The sequence below is a fragment of the Aethalodelphis obliquidens genome, unplaced genomic scaffold (genome assembly GCF_003676395.1).
Source record: "Aethalodelphis obliquidens isolate GAN/ISIS:26980383/991018 unplaced genomic scaffold, ASM367639v1 scaffold7, whole genome shotgun sequence".
Taxonomy (NCBI): Eukaryota; Metazoa; Chordata; class Mammalia; order Artiodactyla; family Delphinidae; genus Aethalodelphis; species Aethalodelphis obliquidens.
In genome coordinates this window covers 22,685,448-22,712,694 of record NW_020837951.1, presented here as the reverse complement: position 1 = coordinate 22,712,694, position 27,247 = coordinate 22,685,448, and the positions used below count along the sequence as shown (strand labels likewise).

The window sequence follows — 27,247 nt, the reverse complement described above, 5'->3', positions numbered from 1 at the left end:
CACACACACACACACACACACACACACACACACACACACACACACACCCCCCAAGCTTATAGAACATAAGCCAGAGACAGGGAGTGGGAGGTGGGAAAAATAGGTGAATCCTTTTTTTTTCTTTTTTTTCAATTTAACTAAATTGAATTTTTTAAAAAAACCCTGAAATGCTGAAACATATTTTCCCCATTAAAACAGTGCTTTAACTGTTATTTTTTTAATTCATTCAAAGAAACCTATTTAAGACAACGTATATTTGAGATATTGTAGTAGCAAAAATAGAGTATAAAGCAGTTCTGGTCAAGGTGAAGTATTATTCATACATTGGGAATTTCTCTCCCCACAGAAGTGCTACAAAAAACAAAAATTCACATATGTTAATCCAATCTCTATAACAATGAGGTACTTTACAGATGAGTAAACCGTGGCTCAGAGAGGCTAATTTGCCTGAGTCCTCTTTTTACTAAGTGCTGGAGGAGGACTTTGATCTCAGTCTAGTGGCTTATTCTTAATCAGTATGCCACAGAGTCTCTGTGGTATGCAACAAACGCTTTAAACCCCTCAGAATGGAGAACACAGCTAATGATGTCAAATGTTGACAAAGGTGTCATGAAATGGGAAATCTCAGTGAGTACAACTACCACTTGGCAATGGCAAGGGAAGTGGAGAGTTTGTACTCCCAGAGCCCTGTATGTCCATTTCTAGTATGAACTCTAGGACATTACTGCCCAGGTGCACAAGGACACATATAACAAGTGTTCACAACAGCATCATTCTACACGTTCATGGAGAAGTGAATGGGAAAATAAACCATGGTATAATCATTCAGTGGAATACTAATCAGCAGTTGAAATGAGCAGACTAGAGCCAAATGTATCAGTCTTGAAAATACATAGTATTGAGTGAAAAAACAAAATACAAAGGGATATATATATATACACATATAACATGATACCACTTAATGTAGCATGTCAAACTATACTATATGCTGTTTATGAAGTCATATACATAGTAAAACATAAAGTCTGAATGAGAAAGATATAAACCAACTTCAGGACAGTGATCACTATTGGGGAAGAAGAGAAATATGTGTGGGTGATGTGCATGTGTGCGTGTATGTATGCATATTTGGGGGGACTCCAAATCTATCTTTAGAATTTGCTTTTTTAAACACGAAAGATATAAATCAAATAAGGCAAAAGGCTAAGGTTTGATAATTACTGTGATGAGTGTATGACTTTTGTTATTCTTTGTAATTTTCTGTATGTCTGAAATATTTTTAATTAAAAAGGAACTGCCCAATAAATGCAGTGAATATTGTTAACCAGCATGTTTATACGGGGACCTCTTTGATATTGGCAATAATATGAATAAATGGTATTTGGGGGTTTAAAAGAAAATCTCAGTTGGAATTGGCGTGCATCTTTATGGAGTTCTGTGTAGTTGAGGGTAAATCTATTTTGGCTAGAATTTCACTCATCTTTATATGTACATGTGTGATATCATTATGGCAGTTCAATATCTTTGTCTATGAAACAGATTCACTTTGGTGGCAACTAACATTCCTGTTGAATTAGGAGGGTTTACCTTCACTTTTCCTCTAGTTATTTAGGATTTAGACAAATTTGGTATTCATCAATTGTTTTGGACCCTGGGGAGAGTTTGGAACTCTTGCTGTTCATTTGGAAATTCTCATTGCCTATGGTTAGGGGCTGTATGCCAGAAGATATAAAAAAGCCCACGAAAAGATGATGCTACCCTGCTAAGACCTCATTTCCATATTAAGAGTGAAAGTCTCACTGGCCGAACTGGCTTCCTATTTCTTCCAGATAGTATCCTAGCTCTGTTAGGGGACGGTAATGGAAGGGGGCTGAACCGGAAAAGTACTGGGAAATGTTGCAACTGGGGTAGAATTCTTTTTTTTTTTTTTTTTGCTTTTAACTTTTGAAAACTTACAGAACCAGTTGCTTGTTGAGGGCAATAACGTTTCCTAAAATTTTGCAAGTAATACCAGTCTGTCTTTTGCACTGCAGAAGCCACAGATCCTGCAAGAGGAAGGGGATGGAATAGGGCAGACTTGATAGTAATAAAAAAAAAAAAAGTGTTGGTTTTCAAACTGCTTTCTACTGGCACCCTAAGAGCTGCCTCAGGAAGACAGAGTCTTTCTCCCCACCATCACTACTATTTTCAACCCCAAAAGCTTAGCTTATTGTTTTATTTGTTTACACTCAGATTTCTCCTGAAACAAGGGTTACTAAACTAAAAAAAAAGGTTTGAAAACCATGGTTACAGAATGTAGAATGGCGCTGTGACAGTAGAATTGCACAATTCCTATTTTAGCTAGTGGGAAAACTCCAGCTAAAATATAAAACATTTAAAACTGGGTTTTGTACAGTGCCTCTGCATTTGCTTCCGAATAAATGTGCTTCCTTTCATCTTTTATGACTTCCCAAGTATAGAACAGTGGTTTCCAAGTCTGGCTGTGCATCAGAATCACTGGGGAACTTAAAACATACAGGTTGTCTATTTTAAAATTATAGACTTTACCCAAGACTTAGGAAATCAGAACATCAGGTGGTAGGCTGATTCTACCATAGCTTATCCTTGGGCTAGGATTTGGGAAGGGCTGACTTGGAATTCAAAGTAATACTCTGGAAAGACTGCAGAATGACTGAACAGTTAAGATAATAAAAATAGTGAAAGGAGCCAGACTTAGTCTTTTACCTGAAGCTATTGGCACCATCCTTGCAGGTAGCTCCATTTTTGCACGGTTGGCTGAAACACTCATCCACGTTGATTTCACACCGGTTGCCCAAAAATCCAGGTGGGCACTTGCACAAGAAGCCCCCAAGCTGATCTTCACAGACTGCATTATTTAAGCATGGGCTTGACTGGCATTCATTGACTTCCGTTTCACAGTGTAGGCCTGGGGATGGATGAGGACGAGAAGGAGCCCGCATGTTAACCCCTTGGGAAAACTGGGGTCAAGGTGCTGCCTCCTTAGGGCATGCTGCTTCTAAAGGACAGGAATGGAGGCTGCGGAGCCACTGGCCTACCAAACTGGTTTCACAGCCACATTCTTCAACAAGCTCTGGCTTTTCTACATCATTTTAGGACTGCGTTTTTGAAAATCTGCTCTTGCAATCTTACCTCTTTCTGAAACGAACATTAGCAATGAATATCTAATTGAGATAATGTTAAAAAATGGAACTAGCAAATTTAGTTCAAAATGTTCCTCTGTTTCTTTGACCTTGCCTCTTTCCTTCACTGATCATTTTCTGTTTTGGACTTCTTCTTTATCAGTTAAGTGTAGATAGATAGATATTTTAACTCTATTATTTAGCATCCATTCACAATATGATTTTATATAATTTAACTCCAGTTCCTTCTTGAGTGCTTGTCTTAGCATATAAACTCACGTCTTCTTTCTCTCTTTCTGTCTCTATATACACATATATATATACACACATGTACAGGAACATATTATTTTTCTGAACTGTTTGAGAGTAAATTGTAGAAATGATGCCCTTTTACCCCTAAATACTTCAGTGTGAATTTCCTCAAAAATGAGGACTCTCTCTTATGAAATCACAGCACAGTTGTAAAATCAGAAAATTAATATTAACTTACATAATATTACATATATATATATATATGGAATGTTCGTAAATGTAATGATTTCTGGGGCTTTACAGAACTCTGTGACAACTAGGAAGAATGGAAACATCTTACCCGTGTATCCTTTCACACACGTGCAGCGATAACCAGCTAAGCCATCAACGCAAGTTCCTTTATTTGAACAAGGACTGGAGCTACACTCATTTATGTTTTCTTCACAGAGTTGACCTGCAAAGAATCATAGAACATCTGAGCTGGAGAAAACTGAAAGGAATTTAAGACTAATCGGTTTTCAAGCAAGTTGTTCAGGCGTAAGAGCAAAACGATTGGAAACCATGGCTAACATGTTTGTGAAAAATTTTGCTCTTTGCCAAATACAATTATTTGCTGAATAATATTCCAATATATGTTATATATATGATATCTATCTATGTATCTATATGTATGTATGTATGTATCTACCTACCTACCTACCTATCGCACATTTTCTTTATCCATTCATCCCTTGATTTATACTTAGTTTCCATATCTTGGCCATTGGCTACTGTGAATACTGTTGCCATGAACGTGAAAATACAGATATCTCTTTGAGATAGTGATTTCGTTTCCTTTGGATGCATACCCAGATGGGGGATTGCTGGATTGTATGGTAATTCTACTTTTAATTTTTTGAGGAACCTCCATGCTGTTTTCCATAATGGCTGCACCAATTTACATTCCCACCAACAGTTCACAATGGTCCCCTTTTCTCCATGTCCTTGCCAGCACTGTTATCTCTCATCTCTCTTAATTTTTAATTAATTTTTATTGGAGTATAGTCGATTTACAATGTTGTGTGAGTTTCTACTGTACAGCAAAGTGAATCAGTTACACATATATCCACTCTTTTTAGATTCTATTCCCATATAGATCATTACAGAGTATTGAGTAGAGTTCCCTGTGCTATACAGTAGGTCCTTATTAGTTATCTATTTTAAATATAGTAGTGTTTATATGTCAATCCCAATCTCCCAATTTATCCCTCCCCCTCCTTTTCCCTTTGGTAACCGTTTGCTTTCTACATCTGTGATTCTATTTCTGTTTTGTAAATAGGTTCATTTGTACCGTATTTTTTAGATCCCACATATAAGCAATATCCTATGATATCTGTCTTTCTCTTTCTGACTTACTTCACTTAGTACAATAATCTCTAGGTCTATCCACGTCGCTGCAAATAACATTACTTCATTCTTTTTCATGGATGAGTAATATTCCATTGTGTGTGTGTGTGTGTGTGTGTGTGTGTGTGTGTGTGTGTACACACCCACACACACACACATCTTCTTTATCCATTCCTCCATCGATGAACATTTATCTTTTGATAATAGTCATTCTAACAGGTGTGAGGTGGTAACTCATTATTTTAAGGATTCCAGGGTTAATATTCTAAGAACGAGAAACTTTCCCCTTACCTGTGTAACCAGATGGGCATTCACAAATGAACTCCCCAACTTGGTCTTTACAAATTCCATTGTTGTAGCATGGCAGTGAGCTGCATTCATCAATGTCTGTTTCACATTTTAAGCCTAAAATGCAAACCAGACACTGAAGGTCAATCAAAGAGCGGATTAACAGAAACAGAACCATGATCATTTAAAGATAATTATCCCGATAATCTGAATTTATACGGAGTGGTGGTGGTGAAGGAAAGGGCAATATTTGTTAAGAGCTACCATCTAGTTAAGTATTTAATGAAGGTATTACCTCTCTCTAAACAGCTTTAAGATATCCTTATAAGGATACATAAAAGATAACAAAAGATCCTAAGTTAGAAGTAGAGAGGGAAAAAGGGAAATCTGGAAGCATAAAATAGAGCCAGGAATTAGTTTAATTCCAAAGTGAAAAATACAGAGTCATATATACTTGCTACCAAGGCCACTTGGCGGAGGAGGGGTGGCGGCACTAAATCCTGCCAGACCCCAGCTCATACGTCAGGTATCCTAGAATGGGGTGCATCTTCCCATAGGGTGCACACAGGCTTTCTATGGGCTAGCTCTGCCGAAACCCAGGTTCTTCTGCACCAGGGGGTCTCAAAGTGTGGTCCCTGGACCAACAATATCAGTAATCCCCTGGGAATGTGACAGAAATGCAAATTCTCACAACTTCCCTAGACCTACTGAATCAGAAATTCTGGGATTGGGCTCCAGCAATCTGTGTTTTAAGAAGTCCTCCAGATGGTTCTGATGCACGTCAAAATTTGAGAATCATTGTCCTATATTATGCTTTTCTCACTTATAAAATTCTAGGACAAGTTCATTATTTCTTGTGGAATGTTGGGACAGAAATTTTTATAAGAATTGAAACCCACACACATGCACATATGCACATGGTGAAATAAGTGGAATGACAACATTCTGTATTTTGTTTTCCAACTTCTCTTTTGCTTATCTTGCGGTGAATTATTTAAATACCACTTTCTCATTAAAAACACTTCATGTTGGCGGCATAAAACTCGAAAAAAAATGTAAAAACTGCATTTCTGGAAGAAAACAGGAAATTATTTTAAATAAACTGCAATTTTTAAGATATAGTTCATTTCGCCTCAAAAATTATATTTCTGGACTGAGCTGGAATTTGAACCAAACTGCAAGAAAACATAATTCTTACATAATTCCTATGTAATCAAGTTCAAAGCCACGCTGTGTTTCTAAGCACAGCTTCCAGAAAGAAAGCAAGCAACAAATCATGGCCATTCATGACAACTTCCATTCATGTGAAGCAAATGAGAGAAACTGGAGTTTGTTTAAAAATGTTTATGCTGGACAATCTGTTCTATGTTGAGTGTCATGCATTTAATTTGTGTTAGAATGCAACCTTGGACACGGCCTCTGGAACCGTATCCCAATTTAAATCGTGAGTTATGATGTGACTTTTCATAGAGAAGATGATTCTTTATTCTTCCCCCAAAACGTGCAAAGAACACTGTCATTCGTAAGATATGTATGCTTTTTTCACTTATTGGTTTGTCTTGTTCAACCAAACTTTTGTGCAATTATACAGTCTAATGTATCTTATGGCGTTTATTTTTAATGTTTCAAAGTTTGATACTGCAAGTCACAAAGATACTGTATGAAAAACACATGAAAATTTGCACTCCTCTGTGTTACCTGTATATCCAGTTGGACAGAGACACACATAACCACGCCCAAGTTGTTGGCAGGTTCCACCATTGTGGCAGGGGTTTAAGAAACATTCATGGAAAACCTACCAGTGGCAGAAAAGAAATGTATCAGAGACAAAACACTATTTGTTTCAAAGCAATTCTGAGTAGGGAGTTAGAAGGTTTACATCAGGTTTCGGTTTCCAGGTGAGGCCAGCTGGACGGCTGCCTGCATAACGCTGGTACCTGCCATATATGGGCACAAATGCTATATATTATTCTTGAGAGATGTTCTGATAAACCCAGGCAGTGTTGCTAAATGCTGGCTCCATTTAAGGCATTTTAAAAAGTATACTAAGGACAGGCCCCAACCCAGACCAGCTAAATCAGGAATCTGTGGAAGTGGTATCTGTGCATCGTTTTTAAAAGTAAGCCAGTGGATTCTAATGTGTCTGTGTCCATTACGTGCAGTTTCAAATATGACTTATGAAACCGTTATAAGTGAGTATGTTTGGATGTAGGAAGTTAAAATAAGAAATATAACTTCATTATCCTCCTTAAAAATACTTAAAGCCAAGGAATTTATTATGACATTGGGCAAGGTGCATTCAGAGTAATGGCTGAATCACCCAAAATAATTATTCTTAACTAGTCTTCAAAAAAATAAATGGAAAAGTTTTATGAGTTATGTTGCTTATTTTTTAAAAAACCCACAACTTACTCCAATAAATGATTTTTATTTTTGCTGGCAAAAAATTTACATAACTTTCATGGAAGTTGAGTAACTCTTCCTGCTAATCGGAAAAGGCCTTTGGTTAATCCAAACGCCCTTACTCAAATGATGGGTTATGCTCACGGTACATGGTACATGTTAATTATTAGCAACTCAAAAGACTCCCCACATCTACAGTTCTCTGTGCCAGACATTGCTGGGAAAAATTCCCATTTCTGGTACTTAGAACTTCTAATGCTGCATTTTTGGAAAGTTCATTTTATAAGTCATAAGCAAATGTAATTATTCATTGATAATATTCATGAGTCTTGATTACTTGAAGTTTCAACTCTGGTAGTTTTCCTCTGTGGGACACGTATAATGACAAGTTGTTTTCCAAGAATTCCATTAGAGAAAATTTTATAAATATAAAATGGACTTGCCTGACTGCTGACTTCATACTTCTTTTTGATATGTCCAGGAGAAGCAACGGGCACTATACTTTCCTCTGCTGCTGAGAAAGTTGAACTAAAACCTAATAAAATTATGGGAAAACAACTGAAAAACATATTTGTGTGTAGTAGATATTACCAATAAATAGACTCTATTTTTTTTTCTTTTTTAAAAATTGAAGTATAGTTGTTTTACTGCTAATTTCTGCTGTACAGCAAAGTGATTCAGTTATACAAATACATACATTCTTTTTAAAAATTCTTTTCCATTATGGTTTATCATAGGATATTGAATACAGTTCCCTGTGCTATACAGTAGGGCCTTGTTTATCCATTCTATATATAACAGCTTACATCTGTTAATCCCAGCCTCCCACTCCACCCCTCCTCCCAAAGCCCCTCCCCCTTGGCAACCACAAGTCTGTTCTCTAGGAGCAGGCTCTATTTAAATACCATAGTCAAGATTCTGATTCTCAGAGTGGGCAAAGCCACATATATTTTGTTTCAGTAATATAAAGAGAGCACAGAGATGGATGGAATTATGTCATTAAATTCTAGACTTTCAGAAATTTGGAATTTATCAAGTTCGACATTCCCAAAATAAGAATCTCTGAGTCACTGTCATCAAAAAGACCTTCAGAAGGATAGTTTAACACATCCAGACACCCAAAGGCACTGAAAATAGTAATATTCAGAATTGAAGCTACCGCAGAGATAAACAAAAGTCTCCGACACACGGTTACGTGAGAAATGAAGTATATCATCTTACTGGAACAATCTGTGATGGATCTGGCACCAGTGATGGTTGTAGTTCCATAAAAGGGACAAGATAAGCAGAAGGACTTCCCTGGATTGGGTTGGTAGTAGTCTCGAGGACATGGATAACAGGGCATTAACCCAGAACGAGAGAACTCTCCTACTGGACAAGGCACTGCAAAAGTAAGAACAAATCATTTGTGCTTCATAGTAGTATACCCTACCTCTAAAAGAAGCTTTGGTTATAACAAAGCTATCGCATTGCTAATATTTTCCCTTGCACGTACTTAATACCCAGACCATTTTATCACCTAGATAAATGTATTGTTGTTTCCTTCCCATCTTTAACAACACACAGCAACTCAGGAAAAATCAGAATTGGCCATATAATACTGTGTTATGATTTTTCCACTTAACTTTATATCATAAGCAAATCATTCCCCAAATCATTAAGTAACATGGTGTTTAACGAATGAAAAATGTTACATCTCATTGGCAGACCATAATTGATCTCACATTTCCTCTCCTATTGAACACTTAGCTCGTCTCTACTAGTTTGCTATTATAAATAATGCTGACATGAAATTTTCTCTATAAATCTTTTAATATAGCTCTGATTATTTCCTTGGGATAACACTTGACTTTGAGTAGTTGAGTGGTTAGAGCTAAAGATACGACAATTTAAAGTCATAAATGTGTCATGCCCAAATGTTTAAATAATGTAATTTACAGTCCCATTGGCAGCGTATGAAATTGCCCTTCTCACTGCATGCTCAGCCTTCAAAATGATTATTTAATTTTTTCCTACTTGAAGGTAAAAATGGAATCACGCTGTTATTTTAATTTGCATTTTGATGATAAATGAAGTTGCATTTTTTACGTTTACCAGAAATTTTTATTTCCCCTCTAGAGCTGTCTATCATTTATTGGGGGTCTTTTATTTTTAAAACTTTTAATGTCATTTTGGGTTAGACATGCTTTTCGTAAACAACATGCAGTTGAATATTATCTTTTAACCAAATTGGAAATTCTCTTGCCAAGATTTGGTGGAATATAAGAAAACAGCCCCAAACATAAATTTTGCTTACATTTGGCAGAGGGATAGTGGGGTAGAGTACCCATGATTAAATCCTTGGGTTGGGGTTTTAGACTGTGACCCATAGACAAATTCAGGTGGAGTGTGTGAACTGGAGTCATTTGGGTGAGCCCTGAAACCATTATAAACTGAGAAAACTACTAAAACTATTAAGACTTGTCTGCATAAAATTAAGTATAGAAGACAGGACACAGGGAAACAGCTACTCAGGATATCAGCATACTTATCATTTAGGTTTTGGATTCTTGATAATAAAAATTAGTATAGCAGAAATAATTACCAATATGGTTGAAAAATTTAGAGATACACTTGAGGCTCAAGGGAGCATGATACGCCAAGTGATGGCATCTCTTTTTTATTGGTATGACAATAAACATGAAGTAAATGACAACACATCTGTCGTAATCTCAAGACGCTTTGATCAAATTTCTTAAGCAAAAAGAGCCAGGCGAATCTCTTGTAAAAGAGTTCTTTTACGTACCCAACTGACAAAAAGTAGAGAGTTGAATCAAGAGATGGCAGAAGATAACATAGCTATTAACGCATATTTAGAAAAAAAAATTTCTGGTGGCTACATTTGCTATATTCAAGAAGAGTTTTAAACTACAAGTATCTTTGTTTCACCAAGAATAAAATAATCTACTCTGTTACTAGATGTAGCCAGGGCTTTGCACAAACATATTATAAACCCATAGGAGTTTAAAATGGGTTTTCTGATTCCCAAGTTTCCAAAAATGATTGTCTCTTTGGAAAAGGTACCTTCCAAATAGCTAATTAGTTAATTGGAAGCATAAATCTTCCACTGATAAAAGTATAAATTTTCTGTTTGAGAGGATATCTATGAGTGTGCATCATATGCTAGAAATATAAATGCTGCCACTTAAACCCAAGATGCTATAATGAATGAAACTGTTTTTTTCCATATAACTCTTTTCAGTACAATCTTAAAAAGAAGAAAAAGAAATCTTAAAAAGAAAAAAAGACTGTGCCCCTAAAAACTGACAGAATTATACTGTCAGTTGTAGCACATAATTATACTATAATTGTCAAAAGTTATACTAAGACATAATAATAATAAAATCTTAAGATTAAAAATAAGCCAATTAGCATCTCAAAATAGCAAACATGGTGTTGTGATGTCTGTACTTTGCTTTTTGACCTAGAAAGTGTAAAATAAACTTTCATGTGGAAATTAGTTTAAATTACATTCCAAGGGCAGACAGTTGTCACCACAAATATACTTTCCAAGAGTGAATAATCAGCATTTAATATATAATTTATATATGCAGTACCTATATATATATATATATATACACACACACACACACATACACACACACACATATAATATATGAATGTATAAACATATACATAATAATAGCACTATCTAGTACACAGGACAGTATTAAATACACATGCATACACACATGACACAGTTCCTAATGGACTAACGTCATAAGAAAAGATGTGAGAAAGTTTCCTTTTGAACCTTGGCCAGAGAAACTGTGGTTTCTAATCAAGACAAATGGAACAAAACTCTTCTCACCTCTTCTACTGTAGAGAAAGAGAAAAAACGTATTCAAATATGCCAAAAGTGCTATCAAAATAGAATTAAAATAAAGCACTGAAATGACCAGGGAAAAATGTAACCTCACATGTCCGTCCCCTGATAGTGTAAAGGAATAAATACAGCCTTGGAGCCATTGGTTTCCTATGACAAAGCCAAAAGTCAAAGCCTCTTATTCTGAGCCTCCTTTTAACTTCATCCTACAGGGCTGGGCTAAGAAGTGTTATCCTCCTGCGCCACAAATAACCTTTCCTTCTATTGGGACCATATGTAAACAACACCATCACCAAAAACTCATTTGTGGGATTAATGATTTTGATAAAAATCATTTTTAAAAAATGGAACATTTCAGGCTCTTTTGTAACCAAGGACTCAAGACTATCTAATATCCTAATAAGTGACAATCGGTGAAATGTATAAAGAATGTTACCTTATGCTAACATAGCAATATACTTAAAGATAACTGCTATATTTATTAATGATATTTTCAGTTCAACAGGCCAAAGGAGGCAAAAAGTGATGTGTCAGCAAAAAATAAGATAAACTGTACAACATGCCCATAAAACATAAATCAGTACAGAAAGAGAAAAGAGGAGAAGGAGAGAAAGAAAGAAGGGGAGGGGGAGAGAGGGACAGAAAAGGGAAAACTAAGGAAAATATACAAGGGACTGTTTTAGAACTCACACACATTTAAATTTAAAGTAAAAGTAAAATGGTGTTTACCCAGCACCGTAGGGGAAAGTGTCATTACCAAATATTACTAGTTCTTACTCAGGACTGTGGTTAAACATATGCTAGAAATATTAGGAGAAATGGAACAGTTACCAGAAATTTAGAGATTTCCTGGGAATTATAATTACTTAATTGCAGTAATTTGCTATTAGAAAACCTCAAGGATTACTTGGAAAGTTAAAGGATAAAAATTTGTCAACTATGAACTTGTTTCACTGTAAAAATCCTAGTTGCTTTTGTGGTTGGAAGGAAGGAAGGAAGGAAGGAGAGAGGGAGGGAGGGAGAGAGGGAGACAGAGAGAGAGAGAGGATTTTTTCCTGCAGACTTTCTTCCATAGTTAGCTTGTATACTGACAAAATAATAGAGTCTTTGGCAGATCTCTTTCAACCATAATGTGAGGTTTTGTTTGACTTTTAATTAAAAAAAAATCCACAGCTGGTATTACACAACACACGTGGTTTCTGAGTTTCAAATAGGTCCTAGTTAAATTCTCTTCTCATCAGTGAAACATTAGGTCGATGAACACTGCTCTCCCAATTCCTCTGGTCTAAGAGGCTTTCATCTACTGTGAAATTCTGAGAGTCAACCCGATGGAGCATATAAAACCTATAACTCACAGTATGTATTTCCTGTAGCACTTAAGTTATGAGGACTACGACTCCCAGGAAGCAATGCTGGACACGCTCCATCCCCTCCCTACCACCACACTCAAACATCCTAAGCATCTGTTTTCTAGGACTCTCAGCCTCTAAGTGGATGCAGATGTATATATGATTGGGGTGCAATGAGGATGGGATGTGTGTGTAGCTTGAGGGAATGGGGAACCAGCAGACTGGCTTCTTAAAAACATCACTCAGTAAGGGAAGAGTTTAAACTTTCAGATTGCCATAGACCTTAGGTTTTTCAGTAAGGGTATAAAGAATGGGGAGGACTCACAATTTTTTAAAAAGTCATCTTTTAGCCAGGCATGCTTGTTCTGTTCCCAGTGATGTAGCAGAGAGGCCAACAAATTTTTATTTTTTGCAAAGTTCCACTGAAATTGCAAAGTCATTGCAGTTTATGGGAGTTTCTGGCAATAGGCTGACCTTGACTGTCAGACCTAGTTTCACTGTCATTCTAAGTTTTCATCTTTTGCTTTTGTTTATGGCTTCCAGTTTTTTCACTGCTGGAAAACTGTACTTGGTAGGGATGTTAGAACTATTTGAAAAATAGAACTCTGATCTTTATATTTCTATTTAAACCAGTGGTTCTCAATGTGTGGTCCCTGGACCAAGCAGAATCAGCATCACTTGAGAACTAGTTAGAAATGCAAATTCTCAGGCCCCACACCTGACCTGCTGAATTAAAAACTCTGGGGCTGGGGCCCAGCAATCTATGTTTTAACAAACCCTCCATGGTGACATTTGAGAACCAAAATTAGTCATACTTTAGAATCACCTGGGAGAACTTCAGAAGAAAACCAGAAAACTTAAATCAGAATATCTGGGGGGGGCAGAGACTGGGTTTCAGTATTTTAAAAATACTGATGTAAATGTGCCATGATTCTAGTATGCAGCCAGAGTGGATAATCACTCATGAAGATCTTCAAACTGTAGGGAATGAACGTTACAATTCAGAGGTTGTATTTTTAGAGTTTCAAGGAACGTTAGATAAGACCTCATTTTAACCCGAGGAATCTAAGTTCCTAGTTGAGATGTATTTCTATCATATCATGTGGCCACATGGTTACAAATGTTGAGGGCTGGGACCAAGTCTTGTGCTTCTTGTGTGTTCCTAACGGTACCAGCACGGTGTTTATATTATGGGTGTTTACACTTAAGTATTGACTGGCCGAATAGAAGGAAACTCTCTATGAAGAGACAGTTATTTACATTCTTTGCATGCAGTAGACACATGGTTTTGCTAAAAAGATTCCACTCCTCCATGCATAGAACCTAGGAGGCTTGAGGAAAAAAGCGATGTCTAAGACTTAACCTCCACAAGCAGAAATGTCCACGGCTCCTCTCTTCACTGTTGAAGTATTTTCTGGACACACGAGGCAACCCCGGGAACCAAACGCTGGCTGATAGCTGCCCAGTGGACAAGATTCGCAGGTCTCAAGCCCATTTGATGAGTAGGTGCCTTGCTTACACTGAGCTAAAACGAAAAATGTAACATGGTTAATAACGATGACATCAGCTATACAAAATTAGCACTGTGTACAACAGGATTTTCCACATTTTAATTTACTTAGGATAGAATGAGGGTCACGAAGAACTCCAAGCATACACGTCATATTTTAGACTCCCCGTACTTCCGTATACTAAGTCTTAGGCTCATTTCCAGTTACTTGTATTAGGACCTAGCACGGTGTTTGACACATAGAAAATGTCGACAAAGAGTTTTTGGGTGAAGTTAGAAACCTGCACCTCAGAAAGGCACACTCATAAGATCAAGCTGTCACGGGGAAGCTTGTTTCTGTACAAGTTCTCAGCTTGTGCACTGTTCCCTTGAGTGACTGAAACAAAACCCCCGAATGAGCTAGAGTCTCATGACTATACCGGCACCTTTTTTCACTCTAAATAAGAACAGGCCCTCTTACCTCCTCCTGCCTGCAGACACCATTTCATTTGAGGGTTGGCAGAGAGGAAGTAAAAGTAGTCTTAGCATCAGGCCCAGAGAGGTTAATTAAGCAACTTTCCCAAACTCATAGCAATGGTTTTGTAGTAGAGCGGGCTTAGGGCCAGATTCCCCAATTCCCGGTGCACTGTCCTTTCCTCCTGCCCTTCTCCTCTGGATGACTCTCATTTTCAGCGCTGCTAACATTTTTAGTGCATTTGCAATCACCTAGCACTGCTCTCAAGTTTACGTGTCATGAGGTACCCACACCTGCATTGGCAACAATAGGCAAGGAGGCACAATTCTGCAACTCCTTCTTTTAGGTGTGTCTTACTGTAACTTTAAATGTGAAAGAAAATGTTTCCATCAGGAATGTTCATTGAGAATAACAGTAACAATATTTTGAAAGGACTGGATATTTCAGTAGCAAGAATAGCTGCATATGGGCCTGTAGTTATTCATTTCCAAGTAAATGGAGAGTGAATCTCATCACATCAAATATTATTCTAACAAAAAGCAGCCTAATGCTTGCTAAGAGCCATGAAAGTCCTTTCCACCAATTAAAGTGAGATTCACTAAAACACCCAGGTTCATTGACGAATGTGGATTAGAGTTCTTGACAGTGGAGTTTGACTTAGAGCAATGGACTGTTGCAAAAGGAAAGATAAATGGACTTCTCTAAAGTGAGGGAAACATTCAGGTAACAGTTTGCAATTAAAAGAAAGAAAAAAATCAATTAATGAAATTGCTTTTGGTAATGCTCATATTTCATCCTATTTGCCATTGAGATTTTATAACTGGAAACAAAATTTAGGCTTCTGGTCAAAATGAGCACTAAGCCCCTACCTTTACATTCCGAGCTACTTCTTGAATGGAGATATTCAGTGTAAGTTCCAGTTGGACAGGGTTTGCACTCAAGCTGCCCTTCTTCATCTTGATAGGAGCCCATCAAGCAGCTTTCACAGACAGAATTCTCCAGAGAATAGTAGGTTCCCAAAGGGCAATTGACTGAAGAGAAGACAAGCAGGAAACACTGAATATAGTATGGAATGTGCTTTTTCCCTAAGGCATGAGAGTAATAAAGCCTGCTTCCAGATACTATTGTTTATGGGTTAAATTTTACTGCCAGAGGCTTACTCACATGATAAACCTTCCAGAAATGTATTCCTCTAAACCAACAGTAGATTCTTTTTTTTTTTTTTTGAGAAAATGCAAATTCTTGTTGACCAAGCTTAGTGTTTATATGATGGCGGCTTTGAAGTGTGGGTTAAAGTTCTAATAAACCAGATTATTCTGGAAACACACAGTTCATGGAAGAAGAGGATAAAACAATGAATGTTTAGGTTAATTTGGGGCTTCGAGATATGAAAAATGATTTCATAGCTGTTCTTCTGAATGGTTTCCCTTATGAAATTGAGTGTCCATTATAGCATTATTTCTAGAAATAAAAACAGGCAAAGGTGGTGAGCCTAAAAAAAGTGAGTTAAGTCGACCCTTGTCTCTGATTGCAGGAATTACTGCCCACTGAAGGCAAGTCTGAGGCATCCTCAGACCCAAAGCCTCCGAGGAAACAGGCCAATTTTAGAACCTTCCTTCCTTGAAGATTTGCTCTACTATTTGGACGCCTGGAGTGCAGAATTTCTGAGACCAAAGTGGGATGTTAAATTCACTGAAAGGCTGCTATTGAAGTTAGTATTTTTATAGAGAGGACACTTGAAAGAATCACTTGGGTGATTCTGAGGTGGTAAGGTATGTAAGAATTACCTGGCAACTTATTACATTTCAGATTCCAATGCCCTAACCCCAAGGGGTCAGATGCATCCGTTTTGGGATGGGGCCTTAATCGAGCTGCATTTTGAAAGCACTTCAGGGTATGCTGACACAGGTAGTCTGAAGACCACACGGAGAAATGCAAAATGCTGGCCAAGGCAATTCCTGATTTTCACTCACAGGTTGAGAAAGAAACAAGAGGAGGCTCGGAAAGACGACGTTAATGTGCTTTGGATGGACTGTGTTTATCACGCTGTGAAAAACTCAACTGAGCTCTGGGAATAGCAATAAGAACTGTTGAGGAAGCTTTTCCGACCAGGACACAAGAGCCCCAACCTACAGAGGGGTTAACAGAAGACTCTCGTCAGTTGGTTCCACTGAGTGTACAGAGTTTAGTCAGAGGAGATCCCGCCATCTATAAATGATGACTTGTTTGTTAGGGAAAGAGACTGGAACTGATCCAGATGGTGACAGTCTAAATTAGGGGTAAAAGCTAAGGGACTCGGGGGAGGGAGAATGGGGAAGGGAAGTTTAATGGGTCTGGGGTCTCCTTTGGGGGTGATGAAAATGTTCTGGAATTGTGATAGAGGTGACGGTTGAATGACATTGCGATTGTACTAAATACCACTGAATTGTATACTTTTTAAAATAAATTTATTTATTTTTGGCTGTGCTGGGTCTTCGTTGCTGTGCACGGGCTTCCTCTAGTTGCGGCGAGCGGGGGCTACTCTTCTTTGCGGTGCGCAGGCTTCTCAAGGCGGTGGCTTCTCTTGTTGCGGAGCACAGGTTTTAGGCGCGCAGGCTTCAGTAGTTGTGGCACGTGGGTTCAGTAGTGGTGGCTTGCGGGGTCTAGAGCACAGGCTCAGTAGTTGTGGCACATGGGCTTAGTTGATCTGCGGCATGTGGGATCTTCCCAGACCAGGGATCGAACCCGTGTCCCCTGCATTGGCAGGCGGATTCTTAACCATTGCGCCACCAGGGAAGTCCCTGAATTGTATACTTTAAAATGGTTCACTTTATGCTATGTGAATTTCATGTTGGCTGCCTGGGTGGGAATCTCGTCTACACCACTTACTGTCTTAAATGGTAAGACTTACTGGGTAAGTTCTTAGCCTCCCTGGCTTCAGTTTTCTCATGTATAAAATGTACTTAATAAGAATGGTACCGCATACAGTAGCTAAACAGGATTAAACCCATGAGACGGGCGCAGCCAGCACACATGAGTGGTCAGAAAGTATGAGTTTCTGTTATTGGAGTTGCTGCTGAAAGCTGTGAGGTCTAAAGATCTATAAATAAAACGAAGATTTGAGTCGCTCACCTAAAATAATTTTCTTGTTGTGACCAATAGTGGTTATCTAGATTTTTGAGACACTAAGCATGTAACAATAAGAAAATGTAGGTTTCATCACAATATCCCTTTAGAGTTGTAAAACGACTCTATCCATGTCATTTGACCTAATAGGCACCAAATATTTTTGATTACAGGGAGAAGTCTTACCACACATACGCCCTCTCAGCATGGAGCCTGGTCTGCAGAAGAGGAAAGCCTTTTCGGTTTCTAAGGAATTGCTGTCAGCTACAAGCATTTCAGATGCAAGATGAAAGGAATACATGGGCTCCTTAGTAAGGGTCCTTTTCAGTCGATTTGTGATAGTTTCCAATGTCTTAATGAGTCGTTGCTGATTTTCCAATTCAAGGGTATCATTTCTTTCATCAGGTAAGGGCACACTAGCTGAGATAAAAACGAAACAAGAGAAAACATAACACACACACATGGTGTTGCAGGAAGCCATCTGTACTGAGTTTTTACCAAAGAGAAATAGCATATTAAAAATCTTCCAGGAAAAATAAACTGAAACATAAACACCACTTACTGAGCAACTAGTACCTGGAGAATATTAAAAACAACACGATTTGTTTTAACCTTTCTCTCCTATGCTGGATCTACATCACCCTTTTGTGGAGTTCTTCACGATTACATATTAAATTCCTGCAAACTCTCGCTTTTTAAAAACACACCGTAGTTCATCATGTCAAGATGAGCACAAAGCAGGGGGCTTGTTGCTATGGCAACTATAAAATACATCTGTGATAGTAAGAAAAAAAATGACAAAACTTGGTTGATCGTGCTTGCCCTAATTTTCAGTTCCAGGGTCATTTCCTAATAATGATAACTAACAGAAAATTTGAAAAACAGGTCTCCAATCAAGAATTTCTCTCTATATTAACCTTTTCAAATGGAATAGTCTATCCTTACCTGTGATGTTAAAAATTAACTTAATTTTGTGGTCAGATAATGGGGCACTTCTTTTAATCCGTGAAGATCTGGCTTTGCCAGCGCCCGTGGGTGTTTCTCGCACAGTGTCCAGGAAGTCATCATAAGAGTAATCCAGCCTGTTAGCTGCACCCCAGCCGACAGGTCCTGGACAATTGGGGCAGAGAGACAAAAGATGTTACAGTTGCACCTTTATCAGCGTTTAGGTTCTAATGTGAGTCCACAAATCAAACTGTCCTTGATCATCGCTTAAACTGCCCATAATAATATACCATATACAAGGTTTCGTCTGTAATATCATACTGTAGCTTTAGGTGCTTCATATGAAGTTTAGCTTACCAATGAATTCCATTAAAAGTATAAAGCAAAGTCTCTGTAGAGCTATACAGGCATTTAAAACATTCTATCCCTGACCTAATAATAAATTACCTTAACTTTAGAGGAAATGGGAGGAGGTACAGATTTTAATCAATTCCTATTTCCCTTCAGGGTTTGCTCCATTCTTGCTTTTTTATATCAGCGTTATAAACTTAACGCATGGAAACAGATTTCCTTTTGTGAAGATTGTTCAAGTATCTGCATATCTGCATTATATTTCAAAGGTGGGGGTAGTTTCTGAGGGCAGCATGTAAGTTACATGATTAAGTAGTTAGGAAACTATGCTGGAGGCAGCACGGCTGCACGTGATTCTTTGGATGCCCTCCATATCACTGTGATCAAGGATTCAGACTGTGGCTTCTCATATATGGTGTACGGCTGCACAGTCTTAGTCAGGCTCCTCTCATCTCTCTGAATCTCAGTTTCTTTGTGTCTACACTGAGATAACTGTGCTTACCTCATAGGTTTGTCTGTGGAATAACTGAGCGAATTTATGCAAACTGGCTCATATTTGACTCATTCTAAAACCTCAGTGATAGTAAATGATATTAATATTGGTCTAGCCATACTGCTGTTGTTGCTTAGTTAGGTGCGTTAAACATCAAATTCTATTTATACAGACTTGTCCACTTAAGTAAGTTGGTTTTTGAGGTTTTTTTTTTTTTTTTTTTTTTAGCTTAATTCATGTTTTGGGCCATTAAAAAGAACTGGGATCAATATTTTTGTTTTTCACTTAAACATTTGTCCCACAAGTGTCATGTAGCCATTATGTTGATAGAAAAAAAAAAACAGATTAGCAAAGAGAAAAATATAAAAGATTACTTATAATTCCATCACATGGAAATAACGACCATAACATTTTAGGCAAGAATTTTTTCTATGAATATATAAATACACACATACACATTTATGCATAGATACATATATATATAGCTAGAATAAAAATAAACATACTGCACTTTTAACAAAACGAGATCATACTATATGTATATTATTTGGTAATAGCTTTTCAAATTTTTTCAAAAATATAATATTTCTGTGTCAAATGGTTTCATAATATTCTCTTCTACAGCTATACTACAGACTAAGCAGGTTTCTATCTTCAAACTTTTAGGTTATTTCAAAATTTTAGAACATCCTTGTACATACACTATTTCATAAAGTATAAGACACCATCAATGAGAAGACACATCCCAATTTCAGAGATGCCCAAATGAAAAGTGTACACCTTAGAATTTATAAGAAGTGGTACATGTTTGTACATTAGCATGACTTTTATCTTGAGAAATATCCTTAGAAGTGGAATTTCTGGGTCTGAGCATTTTTAATCCTTTAGATACATATCGTCAAATGCCCTTCAATGTCTCCTCTACACACAATACATGAATATGATTTTTTTCCCCTGACACCCTTGCCAACTCTGGGTGTTATGATTCTTATTCAAATTTGTTAATCTGACAGGTCAAAAATGGCATCTCATTTTAGTCTTCATTTGAATTACATGATTATTATAAGATCAAACAATTTTAATATATTTATTGGCCCTTTATTTTCCATACATTATGACTTGCCAAGGTGTTATAACCATTATGCTGATCTTGTGACTCTGTTGTGAGGACACTCAAGAAGGAAGGGTTGTCTCTTAGGATCACTTGTACCACATGCCATCTGGGTCCTTCTAGAATGACAAACATCACCCATCTCAAAGCCTCATGATGACAACTGACTCCCTCTGTGTGTATCCCTGCACCCCTGCAACCTACCTCAACAATCTGGGGGTTGAGGGAAACCTGGGTCATGTGTGACCGAAGAGGCATTGTTATTCTAGATGTGCCACTGCCAGCTCCCCTGCCAATGCCACCTTGTGTTTTTCTATCTAAAACTTTAATGTCAGATATGTTCACTGAGAAGTTGTACATAATAGTTAAAATTGGAAAACAACTTAAGCCTACCAATAGGAAATTGTTTATATAAATTATGGCAAACTGACTCATAAAATAATATGCAGATATTAAAATTGTATTGAAGTATAATATTTATGACATAAAAATGTCCTAAAAACTCACGTTTACAAAATAGTATGGGTCAGCATACATACGCATGTACAGTTACATATTCATTAATATATTAACAGAATTATTTCTGGGACTGCAGGTTATCTCAATATCGTTCTTTAGCATTTTTCAAATTTTTGCAATAGACACATATGCACAAATAATATTTTTAAATTTAAAAATCTAAAGCAACATTCAACATCACTCAGTGCTGAATCACTAAAAACACGACTAGTGTCAGAAACAAAAAGGATGTCTGCTGTCATGTGAATTAATACTGTCTCAAATAACCTTCTAAGCACTTTATTTATACTTGTACTTCCTCCTTTAATCCTTACAATGGCTGTATGAGTTCAGTACTCTTATATACCCAATTTATAGGTGAGAAAATGGAAGCACAGAGTGGTTTGAGAACTTGGGCTCAAGATCACACACCTAGTTGGTGGGGAAGCCAGGATTCAGACCTTACTAGTTGCTTGTAGAGTTCATGTGCTTTAAACAAGACACTATTTTGTTATCACGATTATATTTTAAAACATTACTCTGCAAGTTCTGGACAGTTTTATAAGAATGAAATAAAAATAATTACTGGAAAGGACAATTTTGCTAACTGAGAGACACAATTGAAATCTAGAAATCTGAAGACAGTAAGCTAAATGGTCAGTTGGACCAGCCGAAAAAATCACATAGCACACTTTGGAGTAGCTTTAATAAAAGTTATATGTCAATTATATCTCAAAAAAAAAAAAAAGAAAGAAAAAAGTGTTCAGACTCTACATGAAGAAAACATCAGAATTCCACTTGAAGGTGTATTAGATTTGAATAAATGGCTTACTTGCAATTTAAGTTAAATGTCATATAAAAATTGTTGTTAGTACTTTATAGTTATTACTATTCTCTTCTAAGATCTCATATGAATATTTGAATTTTACAATCATAATGTGACTTAGTTTTCTTAGTTTTTATTATCGTGAGGCATTTTGGCTAATATTTTGAAAGAATTTATTTGATACCCCAAATGTAATATATTTATAAAGATCATTAAGCACAGTATCAAGTTATCCAGTCATCTTAAAATACTTGATGAATAAATGAATGAAAGATCATTTTTCCAGTTTGCCCCACTCTTCTGGAATGATTTTCTTAGTCTGCAGATCAGTTTTGCCAACTACCCACACTAAATAATTTCATTACCAATTGCAAAGCCATTTTCATACTCATAATTATATTCGAGGCAGTATTTTTTGGTCAGGTCCTCCAGTCTGCAGTCAATGTCATCAGCGTCACTACAAAATGATGGGACCTGCAAATAAAAAATGAAGAGGACAAAATGTACTTCACATCTGGGTGTGCCTTGGATAAGCCCTTTGCTCCTCTGGCCTTCACCTCTCCATCAGCAGGAGGGAAGAGAGGGCCCTAGAGCTCTGTCTGCCCTTAAAAAGGCTCCTGACCTCCTCCATGCCCTCCCCTACCTCCTCTAAGTGCCTGTGGACCACCAGGATTAGCCTCATGCCTTTTCTTTCGGTTTATATCACTTACCACAAGAGAACCAGGACTCTTGGGATATCTCTTGTCTCTTAACTTTCACCCCATTTGGCTTTTTAAAAATTGAAGTGCAGTTGATTTACAACATTTTATTAATGGCTCTTTAGCTCCCTTTTCTCTGACCCTATCTCCCACCCTTCTCCAAGTCCTCAAAATCTTCCTCGATGCCCTCTGAAACACACAGTCAGTAATCAGCCAATCTCCTATTATTATTATTATTTTTTTAACCTCCTCTCTTTATGTTCTCTTCATTTTTGCTCTCAATGAAACCTGACTTCCTAGTTTTCTTAGGTGGTGGGCATGGAGGAAGTGTCCTCCTCACTCTTTATTGCTGTTTCCAGATCATGCTCCCATGAACCTCCTTGAAGCCTCACAGTTTTGAAGCTCCTGCAATCAACTATACCACACACTGACCCTCCTTGTGGCCATCACCTACAGCCCTCCCCCACTCTGAGTCACCCTCTCATTCCGAGAGCGCTTGGTAACCGTCCTTGTTAGAGCCCTCGGTGATTTCTGCATCCACCCAGCTGATCCTTCTATCACCTTGGAGTCTCACTTTCTCTTCCTCTTCTGTCTTCCAGCTCTACTTTTTTTTTTTTTTAAAGAAGATGTTGGGGGTAGGAGTTTATTAATTAATTAATTTATTTTTGCTGTGTTGGGTCTTCGTTTCTGTGCGAGGGCTATCTCTAGTTGTGGCAAGCGGGGGCCACTCTTCATCGCAGTGCGTGGGCCTCTCACTATTGCGGCCTCTCTTGTTGCGGAGCACAGGCTCAGTAGTTGTGGCTCTGTTGTGGCAACAGGCCTAGTTGCTCCACGGCATGTGGGATCCTCCCAGACCAGGGCTCGAACCTGTGTCCCCTGCATTAGCAGGCAGGTTCTCAACCACTGCATCACCAGGGAAGCCCCCAGCTCTACTTTGTCACTTGACATACATGAGACATACACTTGAGGGTATGTCTCATGATCATACCCTCAGACCTCGTTGTTACCAGTAACTGCACCTTCTCCTACTCCCAAGAATCCAACAATTCTTTGACTTCATCAGAATCTATAATCCACTGATGCTACCCACCTCCTCACTGTCTCTCAGCTCCTGATGTCTTCACTTCCTTATTTGCCCATCTTGGATCCCATGGTCTACCACCATGAATTACTCCCATGCATACACCCTCCTCAATATGTTTGCCTGGAGGACCTTTAACCCTGGTTAAATTCATTGCTCTGCTTTCTCCACATTTGCGCCCACATGCTCAACCATAGCTTAGGAGAAAACACAATGCTGCTTACTGCCAAGCCTACTACATTTCCCCAGAATATTCATTTATGCTCTCCTAGAAAATTATTTTATACCATGTTCTGTGTTCTCAAACCTCCAGCAACTCCTCCCCATCCACACTCCAGGCTGATCATTCCGCATCTTTTTTCACAGATCAAATAGTCACAAAAGATCCTTCCTTCACACACTTACATCACCATGTGGACTCACTCCTGTATCTATGCTCCTGTACACTCCGCCTCCTTGATGCCTTGCTTTCTCTCACACTCTGTATCAAATCTACTACTACTACTACATCTACTTTCAGAATCTATCCAAAATCTAAGCCACTCAACTCTGTTACGGATACAAATATATATATATATATATATATATATATATATATATATATATATGTCATCATTTCCTGCCTTCAAGACATTCAATACAGTTAAATACATCGTTTTGCTTTCTTGGAATCACTGAAAGAGTCCTAAATGAAAACACATGAAAAAGAAAATCCTTTAAATGTTCAATGATCTCCTCATCATAAAAGAAATACAGCCTACAATGGCATTTTTGTCATACTTTAAATAACAAAGCAGACATTCTCAAACCACATGGACCCTAAGCTTCCCTTTCTGACTTGGAGTGTTTTAAAAAATTCAAAGTGCTTTAACACAGATTTACATATAATTCACTCCAGAAGTCCAAAATCCTATGAATAATTCTAAATACGAGGAGCAAGTTTGGGTCACAAAGAAGAAGGGAATCATCGGGACAAAGAATTTTTGTGGCAGGGGACCCAGAGAGGTTACAAAAAACTCAACAGCGAGCGTCCTTTCAAATACGGCAAACAACACAGGAATGCTACTGACATACCATTTTCCCCAAGGTGGTCTCAAATGCTTCAGAAAACTTCTTCAACAGCTCCGTGTCATCACAACGAGTTGCTTTGTACAGCATCTCAAAGGACTTGAACCCATGATTTGCAAAACGTTTTACTGGAAAATGTTGGAAAAAACAGCTCCAGTTGGTTAGTGTTTTCAAAACAACGATTTAATTTTCTGTGGAATAACTGTAACTTGGTATTTTAATCCTGACATGATTTTTGGGATTTTTATAAAAACAAAAGATGACAGTTAAGGAACGTTTCCAGGCATTAATTGATCATAATAAACCATGAGCCAAGCAGCTCTGTACCCAGTTACCCGGTGATGAGTTTGCTTTGATATATTATTCTTTGCCTTCCAATCATATTAAAAAATGAGTATTTAAGAGAAAAAGAGATATAAAAATTCTCCTCATTATATTCCTGGGAATCTTTGAAAAATACTAGCTGCATCAAAGATATTATAATTTGGGCTTCCCTGGTGGTGCAGTGGTTGAGAGTCCGCCTGCCGATGCAGGGGACATGGGTTCGTGCCCCGGTCCGGGAAGATCCCACATGCCGCGGAGCGGCTGGGCCCGTGAGCCATGGCCGCTGGGCCTGCGCGTGCGGAGCCTGTGCTCCGCAACGGGAGAGGCCACAACAGTGAGAGGCCGGCGTACCGCAAAAAAAAAAAAAAAAAGATATTATAATTTATATTTATGTAAACTTATAACTTATATGTGTATATTATATTTGCAAACAATAGACACTGAAAATTTTCTGAATATTATGTGAAATTCTATTTCTTGAAAGTGTAATTTCACAAAGATAAATTTTTCCTTGGATCAGAAGCTTAGAATTTAGACTCAGCAAGATGTCTCGGAATATTCAGAGACGATGTCTCCTAATAGCATCAGCATTAAAATCCTATTGTCTAGGGTTTCCCTGGTGGCGCAGTGGTTGAGAGTCCGCCTGCCAGTGCAGGGGACACGGGTTCGTGCCCTGGTCCGGGAAGATCCCACATGCCGCGGAGCGGCTGGGCCCGTGAGCCATGGCCTCTGAGCCTGGGTGTCCGGAGCCTGTGCTCCGCAACGGGAGAAGCCACAACAGTGAGAGGCCTGCATACCGCAAAAAAAAAAAAAAAAAAAATCCTACTGTCTAAATCTTTGATAGAGGTGAGTGATATCACTTTTATTTGCTTCCCAAATTTGGGGAAAAAAATAGCTCAAGTAAGTGGGCTTTACTGTTTTTCTAAGACATTGGCATTTAAACTTCATCTACAGTACTAGATCAAAGATTCACTCCAGAAAATATTATTTACACTAGACAAAGATATTGGGTTATTTTTATAATAATATATAAGATTACAGAATAGCTCTAAATCTGAATCACTTCTAAAGAGAACGTGACTGATCTCTCACTGCATCACGTATATCGGCTCTTACTTTAAACATAAGCTCTTCTAAAGACTGTAAGACTATACTTTATAAGTTGAAGTTTACAAGTCAAGAATGACATGCTGACAAGTCTCTTTGGATAATTCTGGTAAATGAAAATGAGAGCGCCAAGATGGTTTTGCCATAAACTGAATCTTATCCTATAGCAATCCGATAAGTAGCAAGACTCTGGGGGGCTAATATCTTAAGTCAAGGGACAAGCATTTCTCTTAGCTGCAAACACTTCAAATTCACGGCACCGTTTTCCACTCACCAAACCTAATCCCTATATTAAAGCAATTTTTCCCTTTAATGTTTAGAAAGTTATACACATAGGCAGACAAATACATACTCACACATATGAAAGGAGTCCAGAAAATAATTAGAACTTACTAGCACAGTCTGGCCATTCAGTGGAATATGGTGGCTTCCAGATACCATCTTCATAAGCACAATAATACTTGTCAGTAGACCCTTCTGTGAAATCATAGCCCTCTAAGCAACTTAATGTGCAGTTAACTCCAGCACTATCTTGAGTACATAGAAAATCCCCATTTACAGGTGTAAATGGAACTTCACAGGGGGAACCTGTGTAAAAAAAAAATTGTATTCCTCATATACAGTGGTATAAGAAATACAAATTAAAATCCAGGAGTCTAAGCTGAATTTTGAAGAGGATTCCTCCTGTCCACCACTACTCCTAGAAAAACTCTCACAGTAAATCCTTAGTGTGGGATTGTTGCAAAGTCTGCTTTTTGATTCCTAGGTGGGTACAGTTAAAAAACTGTACCTATGTGTAATTATGGGTAATTAATTACCTATGTGTAACTGTGCATATTTTATGAAAAGATAAAGTACTTCTGATTTGCAAGTTACTTTTGGCATTCCTTTAAGAAAAATGAAAACCAGACAACATTACATAGGAAATACATTTTCTGAATCTGTTTTCTCAAGCATTCAAAATAGGATCATGACAACAATACTTTACAACTT

General features: G+C 37.8%; 1 protein-coding gene across 1 annotated transcript in view; it reads right to left on the bottom strand.

The window, feature by feature from the left end:
- SVEP1 (sushi, von Willebrand factor type A, EGF and pentraxin domain containing 1) overlaps nucleotides 1-27,247 on the bottom strand; it is a 184,891-nt gene that overhangs the window by 66,134 nt on the left and 91,510 nt on the right. Inside the window, exons 12-24 of the mRNA XM_027105235.1 lie at nucleotides 26,648-26,842; nucleotides 24,830-24,951; nucleotides 22,342-22,450; nucleotides 18,698-18,862; nucleotides 17,939-18,172; nucleotides 15,517-15,678; nucleotides 14,047-14,208; nucleotides 8,691-8,852; nucleotides 7,913-8,004; nucleotides 6,765-6,861; nucleotides 5,070-5,183; nucleotides 3,733-3,846; nucleotides 2,725-2,926 (exon numbers count right to left, since the gene is read on the bottom strand). Coding sequence (XP_026961036.1) covers nucleotides 2,725-2,926; nucleotides 3,733-3,846; nucleotides 5,070-5,183; nucleotides 6,765-6,861; nucleotides 7,913-8,004; nucleotides 8,691-8,852; nucleotides 14,047-14,208; nucleotides 15,517-15,678; nucleotides 17,939-18,172; nucleotides 18,698-18,862; nucleotides 22,342-22,450; nucleotides 24,830-24,951; nucleotides 26,648-26,842 — 1,930 coding nt within the window. The remainder of the gene's footprint in view (nucleotides 1-2,724; nucleotides 2,927-3,732; nucleotides 3,847-5,069; nucleotides 5,184-6,764; nucleotides 6,862-7,912; nucleotides 8,005-8,690; nucleotides 8,853-14,046; nucleotides 14,209-15,516; nucleotides 15,679-17,938; nucleotides 18,173-18,697; nucleotides 18,863-22,341; nucleotides 22,451-24,829; nucleotides 24,952-26,647; nucleotides 26,843-27,247) is intronic.